At 46.0% G+C, this 24,588-nt stretch overlaps 1 protein-coding gene across 2 annotated transcripts; it reads left to right on the top strand.

Annotated features, from left to right (window-relative positions):
• Nucleotides 1–8,523: 8,523 nt before the first annotated feature.
• On the top strand, nucleotides 8,524–23,732 carry CEACAM7 (carcinoembryonic antigen-related cell adhesion molecule 7). Of its 2 annotated transcripts, none has more exons than XM_011936586.1 (5): nucleotides 8,524–8,693; nucleotides 9,586–9,945; nucleotides 12,734–13,012; nucleotides 19,227–19,354; nucleotides 22,296–23,732. In XM_011936586.1, exons 1-4 carry the CDS (start codon nucleotides 8,630–8,632, stop codon nucleotides 19,316–19,318), a joined length of 795 nt encoding a protein of 264 aa, XP_011791976.1. In that variant the 5' UTR covers nucleotides 8,524–8,629; the 3' UTR covers nucleotides 19,319–19,354; nucleotides 22,296–23,732. The 2 variants fall into 2 exon arrangements, with proteins under 2 accessions (XP_011791976.1, XP_011791978.1); XM_011936588.1 differs by having other exon boundaries at nucleotides 22,276–23,732.
• The last annotated feature ends 856 nt before the right edge of the window (nucleotides 23,733–24,588 follow it).

Below are 24,588 nucleotides of genomic sequence, written 5' to 3'. Positions count from 1 at the left end.
TCCCGGGGGTGGATGAGTTTAACCCAAATCTGCTTAACCCAGATTTTATCCTTTTTTTTTTTTTTCCTAGTCTGGCTCTGTCGCCCAAGCTGGGGTGCAGTGGTGCAATCTGCTTACACAACCACCGCCTCCTGGGTCCAAGCGATTCTCCAGCCTCAGCCACCCTAGTAGCTGGGATTACAGTCATACACCACCATGCCCAGCAAAATTTTGTATTTTTAGTAGAGGGGGGGTTTCACCATGTTGGCCAGGCTGGTCTCGAACTCCTGACCTCAAGTAATCTGCCCACCTCAGCCTCCTAAAGTGCTGGGATTACGGGCATGAGCCACGCGCCCAGCTGATTTTATACGTCTTTTCCAGTGAAGTAAAATGAACATAGCAGTAATGTCTGCATTCCTGTGTGCTCATGAAAGCCCTGCCCAGATTAAGATACGGCACATTGCCTGCACTAAGTGACACTCCCATGACCCTCACAGTCATTGCAGGGCACAGGTCACCTCCATTCTGATCTCTAGCAGCAGAGTTGGGTTTTTCTCTCGGAAACTTTATAGAGGTGGAATTGGTGATCATTTTCTATCTGCGATTGACTCCTTTCTTTCAACTCTATGTGTGAGATCATCCATGTCCTGTGCAGCAGCAATCTCTTCCTTTCTCATGTTCTAAAACATCCCTCAGTTTGATTGCACCACAGTTTTATCCCCTGCACTATTGCACATTTGGACTGTTACACTTTTTGATTCTTCTGAACCATGCTGGAATTTGACACAGATTCTCCTGCCCGATAGCTGAACACATCTAAATTTCCACAAGCAACATCTTCCATGTCCAGTTGTTCCAACTCTTGATGTTGTCAATTCATTGAGTTTTAAGCTTTCTCATATGGATGGATGAAGATTTGATGATGAGATTTGAGACATCTATTTGTTGGTTGAGATTTGGGAAGGAGGAGGAAGTCAGAGGAGTGGCAGGAGCTGCTTTCATCTCTGGACAGAAGGATCCTTGCTGTGCCTCACAAAGCAGAGACCCTCAAGGTCCTGAGTTCTCAAGGACAAGCATGTGCTGCCCCTGCCTGCCCCAGGCACAGGCTTGAGGCCTGGTCTCCCAGGAAGAAAGAACTGGCCTCCCCTGGGTACGGACTGTCCCCACATGTGCTGTACCTGCAGGGCCTAGGGCTGGGGTTTTGTTGTGGTTTCAGGGTGACTGGGATGGATGCAGAAGTCACCGTGGCCACCCAGTGTCGAGCCTCTCAGTGGCAAAGGGAGGAGCTGGGGTTCTGTCCTCAGCCCAGTCCTGGAGACCAGGGATGTTTCCTGATGTGCCTTTCAGACTGATGAGAGTGTCCCCAGAGACTCAGTTTCTCCCAACACCTCTCAGGGAACAGGTCCAGGCCAGGGCTGTCCAGGGCATCTGGAGAAAGACCCAGAGTGGCTGGAGCAGAGAAAGTAGGAAGTGGGCAGAACCAGCAGCATCTGGCTGGGCAGAGGCACCCCTTCTTGGGCAGTGTCCCTAGGTTGTGACTATGGGAGGGAACTCGGCAGAGCCCGGGGAATCCCATGTGCCCACTCCCACAGACCCCCCATTCCTATCACCCTCCCTGATGGGGCAGCCTCTCCTGACATCCATCTCCCCATCTGGGCTCCTGCGCCTCTTCAGACCAGGTCCTGCCTGCCCTTAGGCTTCTCTCTTGGGTGCTCCCAGCACATGCCATGACCCCTCCCAGCAACACAAGCTCCTGGCTTTACATGGACTCCCCAGAACCCTCCGGGTAGATGTGGTCGGATTCTGGATGTTCCTTGAGGGAATCCCGATGGACAAAGGGAGAGCCCAGCCCAGGAGGGCCCTGCATGCCCATTCATCAGTCACCTGCCTGGGTGGGACACTGGGGTCCTCCTATCCTGGGATCCCCTGTCCTGCTCCTTCTCTACCTGAACCCCGGCCTGCTGGTTCTATGGGGCATGGAATCCCCCACCCCATATACAGAGCAGGAAGCCACATGCTCCCAATGTCGTTCATGGGACCTCATCCTACTTGCTGAGATGGCTTCACACTCACAGCCCCACCCTGGGCTGCAGCCCCACAGAGCCTGTGTCCTCCTTTCCTGCCCATTTCTGGGTTTCCCTTCCTGCATCACCTCCTCCCTGTGGCCCCGCCTGCTCCTGCTCCAGGCATCTGCCCCTGGGTCACTGCCTGTCACCATCTCTGGGTTCACTGGCCTCTGTCATTTATTCTTTGCCCTGAACCCTGTGCGGGAGGAAGGGTGAAGCTGAGATGGGTGCTGTCCAAGGTTCTGTCCTTTCCGGACCGCTTGACAGTGAGGGACCCTGATGTGTCACCAGAGAAGAGGTGTGTGTCAGGAGTGCCCAGATCATAGGGGGCAGGAAAGGCTCGGGGAACAAGGGAGAAACCTATGGTGGGGGAGAATCAGCGTCCTATTTTGGGAAGGATGAGAGCAGAGAGGTGATTGTCATGTGATTGAAACTGGCCTGTGTGGGAAATTGGGCTATTACCTTCTCTGATGGCTCGAAGGTTAGGAAGCACCTCAGTTTCCCCTTGGTGACCTGGAACTTTGGGGAGGAGCTGCATTGTGCTGTTTATCTGGTCTGTTGGGGTCTGGAGCGGGAGCTCAGCCACTGCCATGGCCTCCTCTGACTGCTGTTTAGCAAATCCCTGAGGCTGGGCTGATGGCGCTGTCCTGGGGAGGTTCTTTCAGTAGCAAGGCTGGTGCACCCCTGTCCCCTGGGTGGATGACCCGCCCTCCCCAGGGCTGACCTCTGCTATCTCCTGCCCTCAGGTCTGTCAGCTCCACACACAGAGCCCTGGGGATCCAAAGCTAGGGAATTCTTTTCTTTGTGATGCAGAAACCCAGCTGTCCAGGTCTCTCCATGCTCTTTAGTGCTTGGGAAGGTGGGATGATGTCCAGCAGGAAGGTGACAGAGGTGGCTCTGGGAGCTGGATAGGGGCTCACTGTTTACTGAATCCACTCACCCAGTGAGGGGGGATTTTCAGGCTCAGGCTTTAAGGGCGGTCCTGGACATGGTCACAAAGTGGAGAGTGGAAGGGCCTGGACAGGTTGGGTGAGATCAGCACCTACCATGGCTGATGCAGTAACTGCAGTCCCTGAGGTGTGAGATAGAGAACCTGGACCTGCCAGGAAGGCATGTGCTGGAATATCCTTTACGTTTCTTGCCAAATGATGGAGAGAGAGGACAAGGCCATTGTCCTATTTCAGCATGTCCAGGCCTGAGCAGAGAGTCTGGCCATGGCAGGGACACTGAGTTCAGGGAGAATCCAAGACACATATGGTTCCCCAGTGTCCTGCACATGCAGCTGGCCCTGCTTTCCCTCTGGGGTCTTGATCCTTCCTCTCAGGCAAACCCTAGTGGTCTGACTCCTTTCTTGGGTCCTCGGTCCCTTTCCTGGGTCAACATTCTCCTGGTTCAGCATCTGATGGTTTTTCCCCTCTGACCAGGACAGATGTGACTTCTTCAGGCCTTTCCTCAGCTTCTGTCTCCTGGACCCTCCTTACCCTAGAAGTAATGGGTTCCTGGGTTATCAGGGTGTGGGGTGGATGCAGCCTGGACGGGTACTGGGGTGCTGTGTCTAGGTTGAGAGACTGAGCTCCGGAGGCAGAGCTGGTCATTGCTGAGGGGAAATGACCAAAGGTAGATGCAGGGAAGTAAGTCCTGGATGGTCAGAGACAAGAACCTTCCAGGCTAGATCTCAATGACCCTTCCTCCCTGTCCCCTGATGTCCTTTCTCCCCTGCCCAGGCCCCGTTGGCCCAGCCCCAGGGCAGCCATTCCCATCTATGAAGTCGGTGTGGGTGATGAATGTTCTGATCCTGCAGGACCCAGGAGGACCCAAGATCTTTCCCACCTGCTGTCCTCACATGACCCCGGAGATGAAGGCCATGCACAGCTTCTAGCCTGTGTCCTTCCATGAAGGGACAGAAAATGGGGCCATCTGATATCAACAGAAAGGTGAACAATGAAGGAGCATCCATGGGTGGTGCAGATCATGGGTGTGGTTCTCACTTAGCCCCCAGTGTCCTGAGCCTTCCTGTCCTCTTCACCTAGGCCCTGGTGGGATTGTCATCAATGATCTCCACAAATAAACTTGCCTTTCCCCAAATCCAGAATCCTGGTTGCTTAGTCTTGATAACCAAGGAGTGAGAAGAAGGCAGATCCCAAATGCATTCTTCTGGATTGGTAGCATGAGCAACCCCCTTCTCCTTTCTGTGCAAAACATTTGGTCCAGGAGTTGTTCCTTCAATTCTTGCCTGGTCATATCTCCAGGCATTTGGTGCACCAGCTCACCTGGATTTGGACTTAGGGTTGTCTCTCTCTTTCTGTGCAGAGAACTTGGGGGCAGTGATAGTTTGTCTGCTCCTCTTCCAGGTATATTTTTAGGCATTTGACAGCTGTCCCCCAGACCATGGTTGGATCTGGTGTTTGTACCTGTCATTGGGAGGCCTGAGGGTAGGCTTCCTTGGTTTGGCTCTATCCAGCTTCACCCTTCACTTCTGGGGCTGAGTATGGAGCCCAGGTTACTTGGGTTAGACAGACCAGCTCACTGTCTAAAGCACTAAAAAGCTTTTTCTGGTAAAGAAAGCCTAAACCCCACTGCTATCACTGCAGTACTGCAGTTGGCTCTCTCTCTCTCTCTCTTTTTTTTTTTGAGATGGTGTTTCACTTTTGTCACCCAGGCTGGAGTGCAGTGGTGTGATCTTAGCTCACTGCAACCTCTATGCCCTGGGTTCAAGCAATTCTCCTATTTCAGCCTCCCAAGTAGCTGGGATTACAGGCATAGACCACCACATCTGGTTAATTTTTGTATTTTTAGTAGAAATGGGGTTTCACCATGTTGGCCAGGCTGGCCTTGAACCTGACCTCAGGTGATCTGCCCGCCCTGGCCTCCCAAAGTGCTGGGATTACAGGTGTGAACCACTGCACCTGGCCTGCAGCTGGCTCTTTACCTCCAAGTGACACCTAATGGCCTGGAGACTGATCTGCTAAACCCAATACAAAATCTGACAATCAAGTGCATGGAACTTGGGAACAAGATAAAGTTGTACAGACCTCCACCACTGAAGGGGGCCAGCCCCTCCACACCTGTGGGTATTTCTCGTCAGGTGGGACGAAAGACTGAGAAAAGAAATAAGACACAGAGACAAAGTATAGATAAAGAACAGTGGGCCCAGGGGACCAGCGCTCAGCATACGGAGGACCTGTTCTCTTTCTTTCCCCCACACACCACTCCAGTTCTGCAGGAAGCCATGAGTTTGCTCACACACCTAATGCACTGCTATAGTCACTGGCATTTGAAAAAGCCACCATGCTAAGGCTATCTGTAATCAAATAATTCGTATAGAGTCTCTGCCACTGAAAGCACCCAGAAGGAAAGCCAAATGACCCTACTCAACATGCAATATAATCTCATCTTCAAGAAAAAAAGTTTCCATCAAAACAAAAGTAAATTCAAACATAAAAAGAAGTGACAGTTTCTACAAATGAGAAGGAACCAGTGTAACAATTCTGGAAGTATGAAAAAACAGGATAATTCCCCAAAAATATCGCACTAACTATCCAGCAATATATTCTAATGAAAATAAAATCTTTAAGATACCAGATAAAAAATTCAAAATATTGATTTTCAAGAAGCTCAATTAGATCCAAGATAAATATGAAAACTAATGCAAAGAAATCAGAAAATCAATTCAGGATATGAATGAGAAATGTGCCAAAGAGATAGATATTAAACAAACAAACAAACAAATGGAACTTCTGGAAATAAAAAAAATGAAGGAATTACAAAATACAGTTGAAAGCTTTAACAACAGACCAGACCAAGCAGAAGAAAGAATCTCAGAACTCAAAGAAAGGTCTTTAGAATTAATCTAGTCAGACAAAAATAAAGAAAAAAATTTAAAAAATGAACAAAGCCTTTGAAAGACATAGGGCTAAGTAAAACATCCAAACCTATGAATTATAAGTATTTCTGAGGGAGAAGAAAAACCATAAAGTTTGGTCAACCTACTTGAGGAAATTATTGAGGAAAACTTAGCCAGTGTAGCAAGACATCCAGGCATTCAGACAGAAAAGGCTTAAAGAACACCAGGCAGATACTTTGCAAGAAGGACCTCACCACAATCATAGTTATCAGGCTAAGGTCAACATGAAGGAAAAAATCCTAAAATCAGCAAGAGAAAAGTGTTTAATCACCTATAAAGGAAACCCCATCAGACTAGTAGACTTCTCAGCAGAATCCCTACAAGCCAGAAGGGATTGATAATCTATTTTCAAAGTACTTAAAGAAAAAAAAATGATAAACATCAACTTTGAATTTTTTTATCCTGCAAGAATAAGCTTCAAAATGGAGAAATAAAGTCTTTCCCAGAAGCAAATGCTGAGGGAATTTGTCATCACTAGACTAGTCCTATAAGAAATGCTCAAAGGAGTTCTAAACAGAAATGAAAAATCCATAAATTCAAAAAAGAAACAAGCTACAAAGTAACTAGCTAACAATTATTATGACAGGAAGAAAACCTCACACGTCAACATGAACCTTGAACGTAAATGGATTAAATGCTCCACTTAAAAGATACAGATTGGTGAAACAGATTTAAAAAACATGATCCAAGCATATGCTGCTTGCAAGAGACTCTACTTATTCATAAAGATACTAACACACTGAAGGTAAAGGGGTAGAAAAAATATTCCATGCAAATGGAAACCAAAAGTGAGCAGGAGCAGCTATATTTATATCTGTCTCTGAGGATGGGTGTCGGGTGACTCTCTGAGGGGTGACAGGTGTCCCTGACACTGAAACCTGATGTCTCTGCTAAAAAATCTCTGGGTGTGTCTGCAAGGACCCACCACCTTTCTTCATATGAGGAGGTCCAGGAATTCTGCTGAGGAAGAGGGGGGGAACTCCCCAGAGAGAGGGAGGAGGAGGAGGCACAGAGCCCCAGCTCTGGATTCTGATTTCATCAGCCTCTGTTCCCTTGTTCTGAGGACTTTTGGGGTCAAGTGGAGCCTTATCCACTCGGACCCCCTGCCTCTTGTGAGGATACATGGACACGAATCCTCCCTTCTACCCACACATGCTCCAGCCAGCCCTCAGGTGTGAATGCTGTGCAGGATTCCCCTAAGTGCACACAGAACTTGGCCTGACATAAGACTACAAATCTGATTTTGATGATTCGTTGGGGATAGACTAGAGAAGAGCTTGCGTGAGAGGTACCTAGAATGTAAAGCGTGCAGCAAACATGTGATCAATGCTTAAAGATCGTGCTGAGTTAAACCCATCCTGACTTTTCCGTCTACACTTTCTTCATTGTCCACCAGAGGGCGGCAGAGTCCCTCCCGGCCTGGAGTTTCCCCAGGGTCTGCTGGCCTCCCTCAGCTGGACCCGCAGCTCCCTCAGGGTTCACCCTCACCAGGATCACCTCGACCCACCTCCTCCTTGCTTTCCAAGATCCCCATACGGACTCTGTCAGCTCCTCCCTACAGCCCCGCAGCAACCCAACTAAAGTCACTCTTTCTGCAGGCAGCTCCTGCCCCTATATCTTCTCCTCCCCAGGGCTCAGCCGAAAGGGCATCTCCCAGTGCAGGTCCCTGTGATCCTCAGAGCACATTCGCAGCCCTGCCCTCATTATCATTAGCTCCTCAGTCCCACACGTTCACTGAGCGCCATGCCTTGCTCCAACAGACCCTTCTTGTCTCTCATGTTCCTGCTGTGTCCCACCTCTTCCTTCCTGGGGCCTCTGAGGACCCCGCTTTGCCAAGGGTTTCTGTGCAGCTCCCCATTCCCTCTTGGCACCGCCCATGGGGAAGGCGGGGTGACCACAGGACTGTCAGCCAGACAGAGGCTTCCGGGTCAGGTAGAACGTGGAAAGGACCTGAGCCACAGCTCATCCAAAAGACAGGGAGAGGGACGGTTTCCCTGAAGCCTTTCCCAAGGACAGCAGAGCTCAGAGCCACACACCTCCCTCAACCACAGCCCTCTCTTCCCAGGACACACTAGATGCCTCCCTCCACACCCAGGAGCTATAGCTCCTCCTGAGACCCCTGGGCCTTGGTTTCTGTGCCTGTGTCAGAGGCCAGGCTGGTGACACTGGAGACAGAGGGCCGGTCTCTCCCCAGTCATCCCCCAGTGAACCCCTTTCTATCCCGCAGAGCCACCTCTGTCACCTTCCTGCTGAGCATCATCCCAGCAGAAACCCAAGGCCCAGCTGGGTTTCTCTGTCACAAGGGAAATAATCCCCCTGGTGTGACAGACCCAAGGCCAGAACACAGCAGAGGTCAGCGCTGGGAAAGATTGGTTGTCCTCCCAGGGGACAGGGGTCCATCCGCCTTGCTTCTCATAGCTTTGTCTGGGGAACTGAATATAGACAAAAGGGAAAGAGAAAGAAGGACAAAAGAGGCAGGAATGAGAGGGGAGGGGACAAAGGACTCCTGAGTAGAGACCCCACCCCTGGACCATGTGATCTTGGAAAGTGCTCCTGCCCTGGGAGGAGGCTCAGCACAGAGGTAGGAAGGACAGCAGAGCTGACAGTCACAGCAGCCCTGACAAGAGCGTTCCTGGAGCCCAAGCTCTTCTCCACAGAGGACAAGCAGGCAGCAGAGACCATGGGGTCCCCTTCAGCCTGTCCACACAGAGCATGCATCCCCTGGCAGGGGCTCCTGCTCACAGGTGAGGGCAGGACTTCCTGGGAGTGGGTAGGAGGAGGGCCAGAGAGACTGGCTGGGGTCTCCTTGCGGGGACAGGGCTCTGAGAGGGGCCAAAGGGCTTCTGTTGAAGCATGAATATGGGAGAGGACACCAGAGAGGGACAGGAAACCAGAACAGGAAAATCACATTGAACTGGAATTGGAAAGGGTCAAGAAAATCTCACGTGTTCTCTTTTCCTGGTTAATCGTCACTAGTTGCTACATTTTGAAACATGGTAATAATAACTATATCAAATGATACTTCAAATAAAAACATAACCAGGGCATAAAACGTTGTCCCTTGCCACCAACCTCAGACATTGGAAAATAAGCCCCAGGATGTGGAGGGCCTTGGGAACTCTCATGAGCTCATCCACTGGAGCCTGCAGCCTGTCCCAGGCACTGGGGTGCAATCCAGATCGCACAAGTCTCTGCCCTCACAGAGCTCACGCTCTCATGGGGAGGAAGACAGACAGGCAAAGAGATCTAGAATGTGAAGTCAGGTGTTGACAAGATCCCTAAAGGGAATAGAGCAGGGAAAGGTCAGACAGGGAACACCCAGGGCCTCTAGAGAAGGTGTCAGGGGAGGGGTCTCCCAAAGATGCCCTGATGTGAGCAGGTCCTGCAGTGTGGAGGGAGCCACGCAGATCCCTGGGAAAGAGGATTCCAAACAGGGAAATGTGAAGGTCAGAGGTGCTGGAGGAATGGGGGTCATGCTGCTTACATTGACCCAGTAGGACACACACACACACACATGCACACACACACACACACACACACACTTCAAGATGGGGGTGGGTGAAGAAACCTGCCTGCTCAGGATCCAGGGCCCCATGTTTCCACCCAATATTGACTGATGCTCTCTTCGCCTCCTAGCCTCACTTCTAACCTTCTGGAACCTGCCCACCAGTGCCCAGACTATCAGTGAAGTCGTGCCGTTCAATGTTGCAGAGGGGAAGGAGGTCATTCTGCTAGTCCATAATGTGTCCCAGAATCTTTATGGCTACAACTGGTACAAAGGGGAAAGGGTGCACGCCAACTATCGAATTATAGGATATGTAATAAACCGTGGAGAAAATGCCCCAGGGCCCGCACACAGCGGTCGAGAGACAATATACCCTAATGGATCCCTGCTGATCCAGAACGTCAACCTCAATGACCCAGGAATCTATACCCTACACGTTATAAACAGAGATCTTGTGAATGAAGAAGTAACTAGCCAATTCTACGTATTCCGTGAGTGATTCCTCCACGACTTCTGGGTGCTGGGGGTCAGTTCTACTTCATACACACGGGATTGTCAGGCCTGGGTTGTGCCCGTGTCCCCATCTACGCTTTATCCTGTGTCGGGGTTTGGGCATTTAGTGAAGGACACATACGGGAGACAAACTTCAACAGATCAGAATCCTTTTCCTGCATCCAGACCCTGCAGATACTTGCTGCAGAGGAAGGACAGTCTGATGGGGGGCGGGGGACTCAGCAGGAGGGGACCAGTCCCAGCCAAGATTCTGTGCCCTCCTCCTGAAAAAGACCCTGGAGAACCGGGTCAGGGCCTGGCCTGAGGGGTCCCCTGGAATCCTCACAGAGAAGCGCAGCCCTGGAAGCACAAGTCCCAGACCCCTGTCCCAGGGCTCTTAACTCCAGGTGACCCTAAGGAACCTGTGTCAGGGCTGGGTTGTGGCCTCCTGGGTTGAACTGACTGAGAGCAAGGATTTGAGCTGTTTGAGGATCATGGCTCACGGAGCTGGTCACCAGCCTGGTCACCCCCAGGGCCTCATCTGGGCAAGGACAGAGCCTCATCCTTCACCTGAGACTCAGCCTGGAAAGGACAAATGAACAGGATTACTAGGACCTCAGCCCCCTGGATGAGGAACTTAAGAGAGGTCCTAGAGAAGTCAGTGTCCTCAGGGGGAGAAAGGGAAGAAGAAAGGTTCTGCTTTAAGTTCCTTGTACACCAGGAATCAGGTCCAAATAACCCACTCCTGGGGGCAAACAATCAGAGATGCTGCTTTGGGCAGCTCTTCTACACAGGGCTCTCGTCCAGGTAATTGTGATTATTTTAAGGTGAATTCACAGACAACAAGGCAAGCCAGGGACCACTGACGCTTTATGTCATTTTGTTAAAGGAAACTGAGGCAGAAGGAAATACCGCCACTGAGGCAGGCTCTCACAGACCGGACAGACACATCAGAATCCCCAGGTCTGTGTCTGTAGCTACAGAGCTTCCTTCCTAGGCATCCATGCCAGAAGTGGGAGATTCTGGTCTGGGGAGTGAGGAACAAATGGAGAATTAGTTTTTACTTAGAATGGAATCTCCTGCCTCAACTATCAGAGTCAGTGCTGGGAATGTCCAGGCCTCTCCCTTAGATTCACACTCCTACCCTCCCTGGACCTGAAATCCTGTGCTTCCTGATGTGTTGGTGTCACTTCCACAGGAGGATAAAGGAAAGGACTTTGCTTTCTCTCCCCACTCACACCCTGCCCAAGCCAGGCCCAACGTGAGACACAGTAGTTCTCTCATGAAGGAGGGAGGGAATGAATGGAAGAATGCATGATCCATAATCTCTTCAGAGACTGGAACGTGATGCAGGATCCTAGGAGGCTCTGGCACCTGTTCCCTGTCCCTCCAAGGGGCTGAGACCCATGTTCCACCCCTTTTATCCCCTGCCCCTAAAGCCACCCCAGTGGGAGACTGAGACAGGAGGGTGTCTTGAGCCCAGGAGTTCAAGACCAGCCTGGGCAACATAGCAAGATCCCTGGCTCTTAAAAAAAAAAGAAGCCACCCAGGTGTTGATTCTCATGACTGTGTAAATACTTGGTCATGGGACGGGGATGAGCAGCTCCTCTCTCCACTCTCTACACTGACTCACCAGGGGGCCAGAGGCAGGACAGGTGTGCAGTCCCCAAAGCCCATGGGTTCATTCCACCCATTTTACTACCAACTCCATCCTCGTCTTGCTGCGGGGCTCAGGTCCTCCAGTGATTCCCGGGACCTCCTCCAGGTGCAGCAGGCCAGGTGCGTGCTGTCTGATGGGTTTGCTGCCCGTTCTATGTACACCTGTGTCCTCACAATGACAGCATCACCATAAGGTGGAGTCCCTTGGAATGGGAACTGCACCAGCCCCGTCTCACTCAGACTCTGCCTAGTTTGGACGAATTTGATCAAACTCTAGTTGTGTTTCCTTAGGTCGAGAGAAAAGGAAGAAAGCATTTCTCATGCCTGTGTTGGGCTTTCCTCCGTTTTGCTGACTCTTCACAGGATCTGGGGACAGGGAGCTCTTTGTAAATTTCCTAATATAACACACATCTCTTCTCCTAATTTGCCTTCATTTTTCTTGTTATGTCATTGAGAATCCTCAGATTTTCAGCCAGCCCCTGCTTGCCTCACTCACCCTTTATCTTCTTGTGGACTCTGCTGTGCTTTCCTGGCAGTCACTAGCTCTTGTCAGTCACCATCAAACACCCCGGCACCATCAAACACCTGCCCCACCTGGAGCCCCTGCAGTCTGAGTACTAAACTCACCTCTAGACTTCTTCCTGGTCTCCTCTGCTATGTCTCCTCAAACACCCATTGTTATCATCACCCATCTCTGGGATACCCTTGAAAAAAAAAGGCTCAGAGAAACACCCCGTGGCTGGGAGGTATAGGAGTGTTCAGCTGGAAGGAACTCAGCTCCTGCACATTCCAGGTGAGGACCCCAAAAGGCCAGGTAGGCAGTCATCAGGAAAGGACCAGGAGAGGCACCAGGGGCTGTGACTCGTGGTCCTGGGTATGTACATGACCCAAAGCTGCTGCACAATTGACACTTGAGAAAGTCTGTGCTTCTCTAAGACAAATCAGGCAGCCTCACAGTCTCTGAGCTCTCAGATCATTGTGCACCTGTCTTGTGATACACACACCTGCCATGGGCTTTTAAGGACTTGAGTGGGCTTAGAGGTGGGAGATGCCAACTCTGATTGAAAGATACCAGTAGGGGAACCAAGGGTGCCACACAGGGCAATCTTCTCTCTGTTATCTGCACAGCGGAACCACCAAAGCCCTCCATCTCCAGCAACAACTTCAATCCGGTGGAGAACAAGGATATTGTGGTTTTAACCTGTCAACCTGAAACTCAGGACACAACCTATCTATGGTGGGTAAGCAATCAGAGCCTCCAGGTCAGTCCCAGGCGGCTGCTCTCCATTGACAACAGGACCCTCGTTCTACTGAGTGTCACAAGGAATGAGAAAGGACCCTATGAATGTGAAATACAGAACCCAGTGGGTGCCAGGCGCAGTGACCCTGTCACCCTGAATGTTCGCTGTGAGTATCTTCTGTTCCTCTGTGGCCCAGGCTGCCAGCCCAAATCCACGCAGCCAGAGGCCAGGCCTCTCAGTCCCTCTCAGGTCCAAGTACACAGACCCTCACTTCTAGACACCCAGGCTGGCCGTGACTTCCAGCCCCAAGCAAGCCTGGGCAGACCCAGCCTTGACCAAGAGTATGAGAGGAGGGGATGCTCCTGCTGTGGGAGGCTCAGGGTCCACAGCCTGTGATGGAAGAAACAAGTGAATGTCTCAGGCTCTGCCTCAGTGAACACAGTCGGGGTTTGGTTGGGACTTCAGTACTGTGATTTGGGTAAGGGGGTTGCCGCGGCCCTTCCACAGACCAGGAGCTTCCGCTTCCCTCTGAGGACATCGCTTATGGCTTTATTCTCTTTGCTCCAGGAGGCTTGGATACCCCCGCCATTTCTACCCCAGACATATCTTACCAGTTAGGAGCAAACCTTAGGCTCTTCATCCCACCCACACAGTATTTTTGGCTGAGTGATGAAAAGCTTCTGCAACACATGCAGGAGCTCTTTATCCCCAAAGCACTGCAAAGAATAGTGTATCCTATACCTGCCATGCCCACAGATTGGTCACTGGCCACAATAGGACTACAGTCAAGATGATCACAGTCTGTGATACATCAATCCCTGGACTGTTGGCATCATATTTTGAGGTGGGGTCTCTCTGCTGTTAAGGAAGAGCTGAAGAAAATTTTCTTTTCTGCTTGTCCCAAGGGCACAAGCAGATCCCAAATTCTCCCCTCTGAACCCTCTCACTGTGTCTCTGCAGACCCTCCTGCCTATGCTTCAGTAATTTCTCATGGCTGATTATGGATCCAGCCTGGAATGTGGGGAGGGGGCTCCCTCAGCCCCAAAGCCCCATGTAGTGGAAGGAGCTTCACAGAGGGGAAAGCAGGAAGGGTCCTTAAGGGTTCTCTCGGCCATCAATACGTCCCTTTTTGTCACCAATTTGTGTTCTTTTGCCTAATTCATGATCTACAAGGAACAAGGAAGCTTTGAAACGGGCTCACACTTTTTCCCCAGCTGAGAGGAGGAAGCCCCCTTGGATGAGGGAGGAGCAGCTCAGACTCTGCTCCCTGCTCTGCTCTTGGCTCACCTGGTGACTGGCCCTGCCCTGACTCCACCTGGGGTGGGACCTGGGTTTGTGGAGAAGGTGCTTGGGTGACCTGTCCTGAATTTGGCTAAATTGAGCTGCCAATAAAAGGCAGAGCCTCTCCTGGGTTAGGCTTCAGGGAACTGGGAAGAGAGGGAGCCCCGGGGCAGACTCTTGAGCTGTGGCCTGGTTCTGGAGTCACTGGCTTTATGAGGCTGTAGACACAGCATAGAGCACAGCTAGTGATGAACATTTGGAGAAATAGGGAGATTCAGCCACTGGGGCTCTGCATGGGAGGGAAGGGGCAGGGCCACAAGGTGTGTATTTGTAATGAGGGCAAGAGTACCAGCCACTATATATTCATAAAGGTTAAACCCTCATAACCTGAAATTTACCATATTAGCCATTTTACATGTACGGTTTAGGGCTGGGCGTGGCGGTTCACGCATGTAATTGCAGCACTTTGAGAGGTTGAGGTGGGTGGCTCGCTTGTGCTGAGGAGTTCAATACCAGCCTACACAACATGGTGAAACCCTGTCTTCACAAAAAATTAACAAAACATGGTGGTACATGACCTGTAGTTCCAACTACTTGGTGGGCTGACGCGGGAGGACCACTTCAGCCCAGAATATTGAGGCCGCAGTGAGCCTTGATTGTGCCACTGAATTCCAGCCTCGGTAACAGAGCGAGACCCTGTCTCCAAAAAAAGTATGGTTTAGTGATACTAATTATATTTATACTGCTGTGCAACCGTCACCGCTATCCATTTCCAGAACTTTTTCAACTTACCATACTAAACCTCTGCACTCAATAAACAATAACTCTCCACTCCTTCTAACCCTAGTCCCTGGTAGCCATTATTCTACTTTCTGTCTTCCTGTAATTGACTATTTTATTAATAAGTACCTCACATCAATAGACTTATACAAAATTTGTCCTTTTGTGTCTGGCCACATTTCACTTAGCATAGTGTCTTCAAGGTTCATTCACGTTGTAGTATGTATCAGAATTTGAGTCTCATGACTGTGTAAATGCTTGGCATTTTATTTTATTTTATTACTTGTTAAGATTGAATGCGTTTCCATTGTGTGAATATATTTCATTTTGCCTCTTGACTTATCATTCAGTGTACTTTTGAGCTCTTTCCACATTTTGGCTATTGTGAGTAATGGTGCTATCAACGTGGGTGTACGGATATCTTTTCAAATCCCTACTTTCAGTTATTTTGGGCGTATGACCAGCAGTGGAATTGCTGCATCAAATGGTAATGCTTTGCTTAACTTTTTTGAGAAACGGCTTTGCCATTTTCCACTGTGCCTGCACCATTTCACACTCCCACCAGCAATGCACAAGAGTTCCAATTTTCCTACCTCCTCAAAGCACATGTTTTGTGTTTTCTTTTCTTTCTTTCTTTTTTAAAATTAAATCCTAATATGTGTGTGTTGGTGTGTCATTGTGGTTTTGATTTGCATATCTCTAAGTATTAGTGATGTTGAGGATCTTTGTGTAGGCTTATTGGCCATTTGTATATCTTACTTGGAGAAATCTCTGTTTTAGTCCTTTTCCCATTTTTAAATTGGATTTTTGGAATTTTATTGTTGAGTTATATTAGTTCTTTATATATGCTGAGAATTAATCTCTTATCAGGTATGTGATTTGCAAATATTTTCTCCCATTCCATGGGTTGCCTTTTCACTTTCTCGATAATGTCCTTTGATATAGAAAAGATCTTACTTTTTATGAAGTCAAATTTATCGATTTTTTTGTTGCCTGTGCTTTGGGTGTCATAGCCAAGAAATCATTGTGAAATCCAATGTCGTGAAGTTTTCCCCCTGTTTTCTTCTAAGAGTTTTACAGGTTTAGCTCTTACATTTAGGTCTTTGATCCATTTTGGGTTAAGTTTTGTATATGGTGTTAGGTAAAGATTCAACTCATTCTTGTTCATGGATATCCAGCTTTCCCAATATCATTTGTTGAAAAGACAACTCTTTCCCTATTGAATGACCTTGGTACCCTTGTCAAAAATAATTTGACCATATATGCAAGCATTTGTTTCTCGGCTCTCCATTCTATTCCATTCATTTCTATGTCTTCCTTTATGCCAGTACCACACTGTGTTGATTACTGTGGCTTTGTAGTAAATGCTGAAATCAGGAAGTATGAGTCCTCCAGCTTCATTCTTTCCTATTGTTTGATATTTAGAGTACTGATATTTCATGTGAATTTTAGGATAGATTTTTCTATTTCTGCAAAAAATGCCACTGGGATTCTGGTAGGGATTGCATTAATATTGTCATCTTAATGATATTAGGTCTTCCAATCTATGAAAATGGAATTGCTTTCCATTTATTAATGTATTCTTTAATTTCTTTTGGCAGTGTTTTATTGTTTTCAGCTTACAAGTTTTTCACCTCCTTGGTTAAGTTTGTTCCTAAGAACTTTATTCTTTTTGATGGTAATGTGAATCATTTTTTTCTTAATTTCTTTTCAAATTGTTCATTGTAAGTGCATAGGAATACAACTGTTTTTTGGCTGGATGCAATGGCTTACACCTGTAATCCCAGCACTTTGGGAGGCTGAGGTCGTCAGATCATTTAGGGTCAGAAGTTCGAGACCAGCCTGACCAACATGGTGAAACCCTGTCTCTACTAAAAACACAAAACAAACAAACAAACAAAAATTAGCCAGGTGTGGTGGCACATGCCTGTAATTTCAACTACTTGGGAGGCGGAGGCAAGAGAATCATTTGACTTGGGGGGGTGGAGGTTGCAGTGAGCCGAGATCGTGCCACTGCACTTCAGCTTGGGCGATAAAATGAGACTCTGTCTAAAAAAAAAAAAAAAAAAAAGAGACAGAGAAAAAAAGAAAAAAGAAATACAGCTGATTTCAACTGATTTTTGCTTGTTGATTTAGTACCTGCAGTTATACTGGATCTGTTTATTAGTGCTAAAATTTTGTTTTAATCTTTAGGGTTTTCCACACGTAAGTTCCTGTCATCTACAAACAGAGTTAATTTTACTTCTCTCTGATTTGGATGTCATTTCTTTCTTCTTGCCTACTTTTACTAGAACTTCCAATACTACATAGAATAGAAGTGGCAAAAGTAGGCATTCTTGTCTTGTTTTTTATCTTAGAGGGAAAGCTTTCAGTTTTTCTCCCTGGAGTATGATGTTAGTGTTGGGCTTTTCAGATATTGCCTTTATTATGTTGAGGTTGTTTCCTTCTTTTTACAATCTGAGTGTGTTTATTATGATAGAATGTTGAACTTTGTCAAATTCTTTTATTGGTTCAGTCTCCCTAGTAGTTATTAGTCTATTCAGATTTTCTGTTTCTTCATGGTTCCATTTAGAAGGTTTTACGTTTGTAGGAATTTCTTTTATCCAGGTTCTCTAACTTGTTGGCACATAATTATTCATAATACTCATAACACTTACTATTTCTGTAAAATTGGTAGTAATCACTTTCATTTCTGATTTGAGTAATTTCTATCGTCTCCTTTTTTTTTCTTAGTCGATCTAATTAAAGGTTGTGAATTTTGTTGAACTTTTTTGAAGAACCACCTTTTGGTTTCATTGCTCTTCTCTATTGTTTTTCTAGTCCACTCAAAACTTTATTATTTCCTTCATTAGCTATCTTTGGGTTTCATTTGTTTTTCTCATATATCCTTACATTGTAAAGTCAGGTTGTTGATTTGAGATCTTTCTTCTTTTTAAATGTAAGTGTTTATAGTTATACATTTCTTGCACAAGATTCTTAACTTCTCTGAGCCTTAGATTCCACAATTGAAAATTGCAATAAGGTGCCTGCTTCACAGTACTGTTTTGAAGATTTAATGTAATGATCAATGAAACATTCAGCAAAGTGCCACATGCAGAAGAAATGTTTCATAAATGTTAGCTGCTGTTAAAGCTACCATTATTATTAGCCTTGAAGTCAGGTAGTCTTAGAGTCAAATCCTAGATCCACCTGTCACTAGCTGTATGACATTGGGTAAGTTTTTTCACCACTCTAAGCCACCTCTGTTTTCTACCTGACACTGTTATTTTACAGCTCAAATGAGACACATGTAAATAATTTAACATAGGGACTGACACATAGGAAGTACCCCTCAACAGTAGCTAATATTAGCGATTATTAATCATCAGTCTGAGTTGACTGATGACTGATGAGAAATTAAGCCCAAATTATTGCAACAGAAATAAAGAAGAAACAGAGGCAGAAGGTATTATATATACGTAATATATATATTCACATATATACACACATATATACATATACATATACATGGGAGAAAGAGGCATTACACAAAAAATCCACTGGGACATGGTTACTGATTAATATGGGAGAGGGAAAAGAACAGAGTTAAATATGAAGTCTCAAGCCTGGTATGTGAGTTTTCATTCAGTGAGATGCAGCCAAGATGGGATTAGACACACAATATAATTTTGAGAGAAAAACACTGGTGAGGGAAAGTGGGGTGGGAGGGGGAGGAACCTGGGAGAGTCCTCAGATCATGATGCAGATGTGATGCCTGTGGAGGAGAAAGAGAAAAAAAAGAAAGTTTTAGATTGCAGTGCAGTTCTAAGAGAGTTTGTGCAAGACTGTTGGGAATTCCTCAAGCCCATCACCTTTCAGAGCAAAACAGAGTCTTACAGAACTTGACTTGCTTTCACACACCTGCTGGGAGCCTGTGGGAAGCGAGGTCTCTGTGCAAAGGAGGTGGTGAATTCAGAATGCGCTAACTGCCACAACTGAGACACGAAGAAAAAAAAATGCAACCATGAAAAAGTGGGAAGTTTTAATGACATACAAGATTAGCAATCAGTCTTTCTCAAATTTCAAAGCCTTCAAAAATATCTGAGTGTAAAAAGGTCAGGATGGAATAGACAGAAGACTGGTCATCAACTTGGAAACCTGGTGAGATGAAAAACCTGCAAGAATTTAGTTGGCAAATCATCTCCTAGCAACCTTCCCACAGAAATAATGTATTCCTTGAAGGAACAAATAGAAACGACTTCATGCTGAGAGTTGGTTCCTGGGGTACCCCACTGTAAAATAAGATCACCTTCATTCCTTCTCTTTTCTTTCCATGACAGATGAATCAGTACCAGGAAGTTCTCCTGACCTCTCAGCTGGGACTGCTGTCAGTATCATGATTGGAGTACTGGCTGGGATTGCTCTAATATAGCAGACCTGGTGTAGTTTCTGCATTTCAGGAAGAGTGGCAGATATTATGACCTCTCCTCTTATCCTATTTCCTGCAGGACTGACTGCCATGCTTGGGAGAGGGAAAGGACTTCTTCACCTGTATCTGGGACTAGATCTCCTCCTCCTCCCACTAAACTCCTGCTTCTCAGCACTCATTCCTGCAGGTCTCTTTTTCCCTGGTCTTCATTCTTCCTGTACTCCACTGTATCTTGGACATGACTACTTCCAGCCTCTGCTCCTTTGTTTCCCCAGTTCGATACACTGTGAAAGCTTCTTGGTCCTTTTTAAAACATCTTTCACTTGTGCTGTTCTCTCCATTACCATAAACCTCAACAACTGCTTGAAGTCCTGCTTGACTTCTTGTCTCCAGTCTTTGAATGCTTCCTAGCATATGACTGCCTCATTACCTTCCTAAAATCACCTACTCAAGAACCTACAGGGGCCGACTCTCTCCTATTAGATAAGTTCACATTTCTTCTCTTCACAAATCCTTTTTACTTCCTTTACCACTACTCCGAGTATAATTTCTCCATCCTAATTAGATCTGTGTTCCTATACATCCCTGCCCCTCTGCCCCATATACACATAGAATTCTTAGTTCTGGCCGGGCGTGGTGGCTCAAGCCTGTAATCCCAGCACTTTGGGAGGCTGAGACGGGCGGATCACGAGGTCAGGAGATCGAGACCATCCTGGCTAACACAGTGAAACCCCGTCTCTACTAAAAAAAAATGCAAAAAACTAGCCGGGCGAGGTGGCGGGCGCCTGTAGTCCCAGCTACTTCAGAGGCTGAGGCAGGAGAATGGGGTGAACCCGGAAGGCGGAGCTTGCAGTGAGCTGAGATCGGCCCACTACACTCCAGCCTGGGCGACAGAGCGAGACTCCGTCTCAACAACAACAACAACAAAAGAATTCTTAGTTCCAATGTTATGCCTAAAAATGAGGTAACCTTCCTCCACCACCTGCACTGTGGAGTTACCCACACCCTTCGTCACAAGCAACCTCTGACCTTGTGGAGGACAAAGATTGTAGCATGAATATGTGAACCTGAGAGGAAACAACCCAAGTGTGGCTGAGAATCTTTTCCTGATGACCAATTCATACGTTCATGAAAGATGCAGAATTGAAGAAGGCAAGGTCCTTACTCCTGGGAATATAAAGCCTAAGACAGAAGATAAGACAAATGGCCAGGTGCATTGGCTCACAACCGTCATTCCAGTGCTTTGAGAAGCTGAGGTGGGAGGATCCTCTGAGCCCAGGAGTTCAAGGCTACAGTGAGCTATGTTTGTGCCTCTGCACTCCAACCTGGGCAACAGAGCAAGACCCTGTCTCCAGAAAATAAGATATGAAAAAGAACTGTAATACCAAAATAGAAAAAGATGAATTCCATGAGAAGAAAGAGAAATCTAGTGGGAAATATGGCTACACACTGAAATCACTAGGAAAGAACAACTGATTCCCAGGCTCCACTCATACATTTTGATTTAATGGTCTAGAGTGGGACCAAGGCATTGTTATTTAAGCTTTCCCACATGCTACTAATGTGCAGGCAGGATGCAGAAACCCTGCTCTTATAGGGAGAACTTGGGCTTAAATCAATGGTTTGTAGCTAGGGTTATGTATCAAAATTACCTCTGGAACTTTTTCAACATACATAAGCTTATACATTGTTGGCCATGTCTGTTAATGGGCGATGCCCTGAACTCAGTAATCCAGTTGAGAAACAGAAGCGAAATGGAAATTCACCTTATTTGATTTGTTAAATTATATGGAAAACACTGTCAAATGACGTGATGCCAAACCTTCTCTAAGTTATATTTGCGGGTATGTTATTGATGTGAATGTTTCAAAAATTACATGAGATTTCTGGAAATCTAATATGTTATCAGTCATAGTATTACATGCCACAGAACTAACCAAATTTGCTTGTGAGTGGTGTCATTATCATCAAGTCTATCAAATCTGAAGTCCCATCAGATTTTTAACCATTGCCATCTTAATCTTTGTCATTCACAGACAGTTGTTTTGACTCTTCTCTAAAAGCATTTGGAAATGGTTACAGTCCAAAACTGCTTCTTTTCCAAGGATATGTATGGATAAGACTCTGACAAGTTGTCTTGAATACAGGTTTCTGATAACTTTAGAATCGTACTGTTGGGCTAAGGATTTCCAAAACTGTAATGAAGAGACATCTTCATGAAACTGCCAACCAAGGTCAAGCAGAACAAAAAATTAATTTCATGGGACTAAATGAACTAATGAGGATAATGTGTTTATGAATTTTTAGTTGAACTTTTGATGATTCTTTAAATGTTTTGTTTTCCAGATTTGAAGAAACATTTTTCTTTTAAGCTATCTATATAGCTTACAGAAATTTGGTAAAATACAACTTGTGAACAAAAATTGAAACATTAATTTTTCTCCCTACATTTTCCATCCAGAATCAGGCAACTGTTCATGGCTGTTCACATTGTTATGAGAATAGTTGTTTTCATAAGTTTGATAAGAATCTGCTCTGTTTATAACAGGATACATTTAAAAATACTGGTTGTATTTCCAAGACTTTGGCTGGGATGCCATATTTGGGAATATACATAGAATGAACCCATATGTACTGAGATGCGACAGGCAAAGTCTGAAGTCAGCCTTGGTTTGGCTTCTAGTGCTGAGAGGTTTTTAAAAGTTTAATCTGAGATTCCTTATCAAACCTTCCAGCAAAGCGACCTTAAAACGATCCTATGTAGTCAATCGCTATTCTTGCCGTACTTCTTATATAAAGAATCAGGTCACATTTGATGAGACTCTACCTATTTTGTAAACAGGTTAGTCTTACTCTGATTAACTTTGGTAGAAACAGGGAGAGATGGAGAAAAGTTATGTTCAGAAGAAAAACTGTAATACAACTGTTATTAAATTGTAGCCCTGTATTTTGTTTTCAAGTTTTTATTATCTACTTGTAGACCGGACTGCCTGTTCCTTCAATGTCGTTTTCTCCTGTGGAACCACTAATTATAAGACCTGCTCTCATCCTGAAGACCTATAAGCTGGAGGTGGACAACTCAATGTAAATTTCAAGGGAAAATCCTCATGCCTGAGATGTGAGCCACTCAGAGCTCACCAAAATGTTCAACACCATAACTAGAGACACTCATATTGCCAACCAGGACAAGAAGTTGATGACTTCATGCTGTGGACAGTTTTTCCCAAGATGTCGGAACAAGACTTCCCATCACGATGAGGCTCTTATCCCACTCAATTTTTCCCTGCTTATGCCTGCCTCTTGAATTTGGCAAGATAATGCTGTAACGAGAATTTCATGATCAGTGCCTTTTGTAGGTAATTTGACAGAGTGTTGGATCTGTCATGTCATGTCAAACTCAAATCTTTACATGACCTCACGGATCCTTCATTCCACCCAGTGGCTAACTTTAACAACATCCCTAATACAACTGTTTGTTCAAATGTACGGTGGTCCCTTTTAGAGTTAGACCTCTAGACTCACCTGTTCTCACTCCCTGTTTTAATGTAACCCAGCCATGGGATGCTAGATAATAGAATTGCTCCCTATTAGCTGAACAGTGAGGAGTTTGTGCAGTTGCTGACACTTCTTGTTGCACATGGATAAATACAACGGGTACTATAGATAGTTGCAAAAATTAACAAACACGCTGTTTGATTAAAATGGGTAGGCTCCTCATGTGGCTCATTCTTTAATCTATTCTATTTTATTTGGTTTGGCTCATGGGGTCTCTGCTTATGGATCATACTCCAAACTCTTGGTGTTACCCTCCTGATTGTCACAATATTAGTTACCCTGGTGTGCTGTATTCTCTAAAACCTTTAGAGAATACATGTTTGCAGGCAGTCATTAGTCAAATGTCAAATATTCTCTCTTTGACTGGAATGACAAAAACTCAAATAAATGTGTGATTAGGAGGACATCATAACCTATGAATGATGGAAGTCCAAAATGATGGTAACTGGCAATAGTGTTAACGCCTTATGTTTAGTCAAACTCTCATCTAGGTGAGAGCCTCATGACTCCAGAATGGAGCCTGTCATTCTAAAGGCCACATACTCACACTGAAACATTGAGGAAGCAGGTAGATCTCAGAACAGACAAATTTTTCCTAAAAACAGGAGAGTCCAGGCTGTCTAAGTCAGCACAGTAAGAAAGTCCTTTCTGCTTTAACTCTTAGAAAAAAGTAATATGAAGTATTTTGAAATTAACCAATCAGTTTATTTAAATGAGTTTATTTATATTCTTCTGTTCCTGGATTCCCATTTTACAAAACCCACTGTTCTACTATTGTATTGCCCAGTGGAAGCTATCACTATATTTTGCAGAATGGAAACTGCCCTGACTTGTGAATCACAAATAAAAGCCAATTGGATCTATAATGGATTTTGTTGTAATTTTGTCTTTTGATGCATGTTCACAGCCAGCGACAGCCAGTAGAATCTCTGTGGCTGCATCATTCTCATCCTGACCCTTCCACCTCCTTCTTTCACTTACAAGGACCCTTCTGACTACACTGAGCCTCCCAGATTCCAGAATAACCTCCCATCTCAAGACCCTTAACTTCATCTCACCTGCAAAGTCTTTTTTTTTTTTTTTTTTTTTTGCCAAATAAAGTAGCATGCACAGGTTCCAGGGATTAGGATATGGATATTTTCAGGAGGCCATTATTCTGCCCAACACAGGTATCTTTTGTAAACTCTACCCACAACAAAAAATTGCTTTGCCTTTCTTCTGTGTCTCACTTTTCTGTCTGAATCACAAAGAGCACAAATTTCGAGGTGAAACACAGCAGCTCTGCTGGCTGGATGACCCTGGACTTCACTTCACCCCCTTCAGCCTCTTCTCATCTCAGCACAAGGGTCACTCTTACTGAATCAGAAAATGACAGTGAACGGATACATTAATATGTGGAAGGCATTAGACACACAGCCTAGTACCTGAAGATCCCTTAGTAAACTTTTCTCCCAGTCTTTTCCTTTTGGCATCCCACATTCTCTCACCGTCACGCATCTTCTCCTTCACCTCCTTTCTCTTCAGTGACTTACTCAGTCTAACCTTCTATTTAGCAAAGAAGCCACACAACCCCTTCTCTCATGACTCTGCTGGAATGTTCTGGTCATGCAGTCTGCTACCCACTCAAGGCAGTGGATATTATTTTCATTTTTATGCAGAGGTCTGTTTAAAACAAGAAGTTTTTTTTTTTTTTTTTTTTTTTAGACAGAGTCTCGCTC

This window comes from Colobus angolensis, unplaced genomic scaffold, assembly GCF_000951035.1.
Source record: "Colobus angolensis palliatus isolate OR3802 unplaced genomic scaffold, Cang.pa_1.0 Scaffold154, whole genome shotgun sequence".
In the NCBI taxonomy this organism is placed as follows: Eukaryota; Metazoa; Chordata; class Mammalia; order Primates; family Cercopithecidae; genus Colobus; species Colobus angolensis.
The sequence above is the reverse complement of the archived record's forward strand: the minus strand, read 5'-3'. Positions and strand labels throughout refer to the sequence as shown.

Bases quoted from the DNA above. Each gene is read 5' to 3' on its own strand.
- CEACAM7 (XM_011936586.1), top strand. From the start codon at position 8,630: ATGGGGTCCCCTTCAGCCTGTCCACACAGAGCATGCATCCCCTGGCAG. The intron at 9,946-12,733 runs GTGAGTGATTCC...TTATCTGCACAG, and splicing joins TAGCCAATTCTACGTATTCC to CGGAACCACCAAAGCCCTCC. The intron at 13,013-19,226 runs GTGAGTATCTTC...TTTCCATGACAG, and splicing joins TGTCACCCTGAATGTTCGCT to ATGAATCAGTACCAGGAAGT.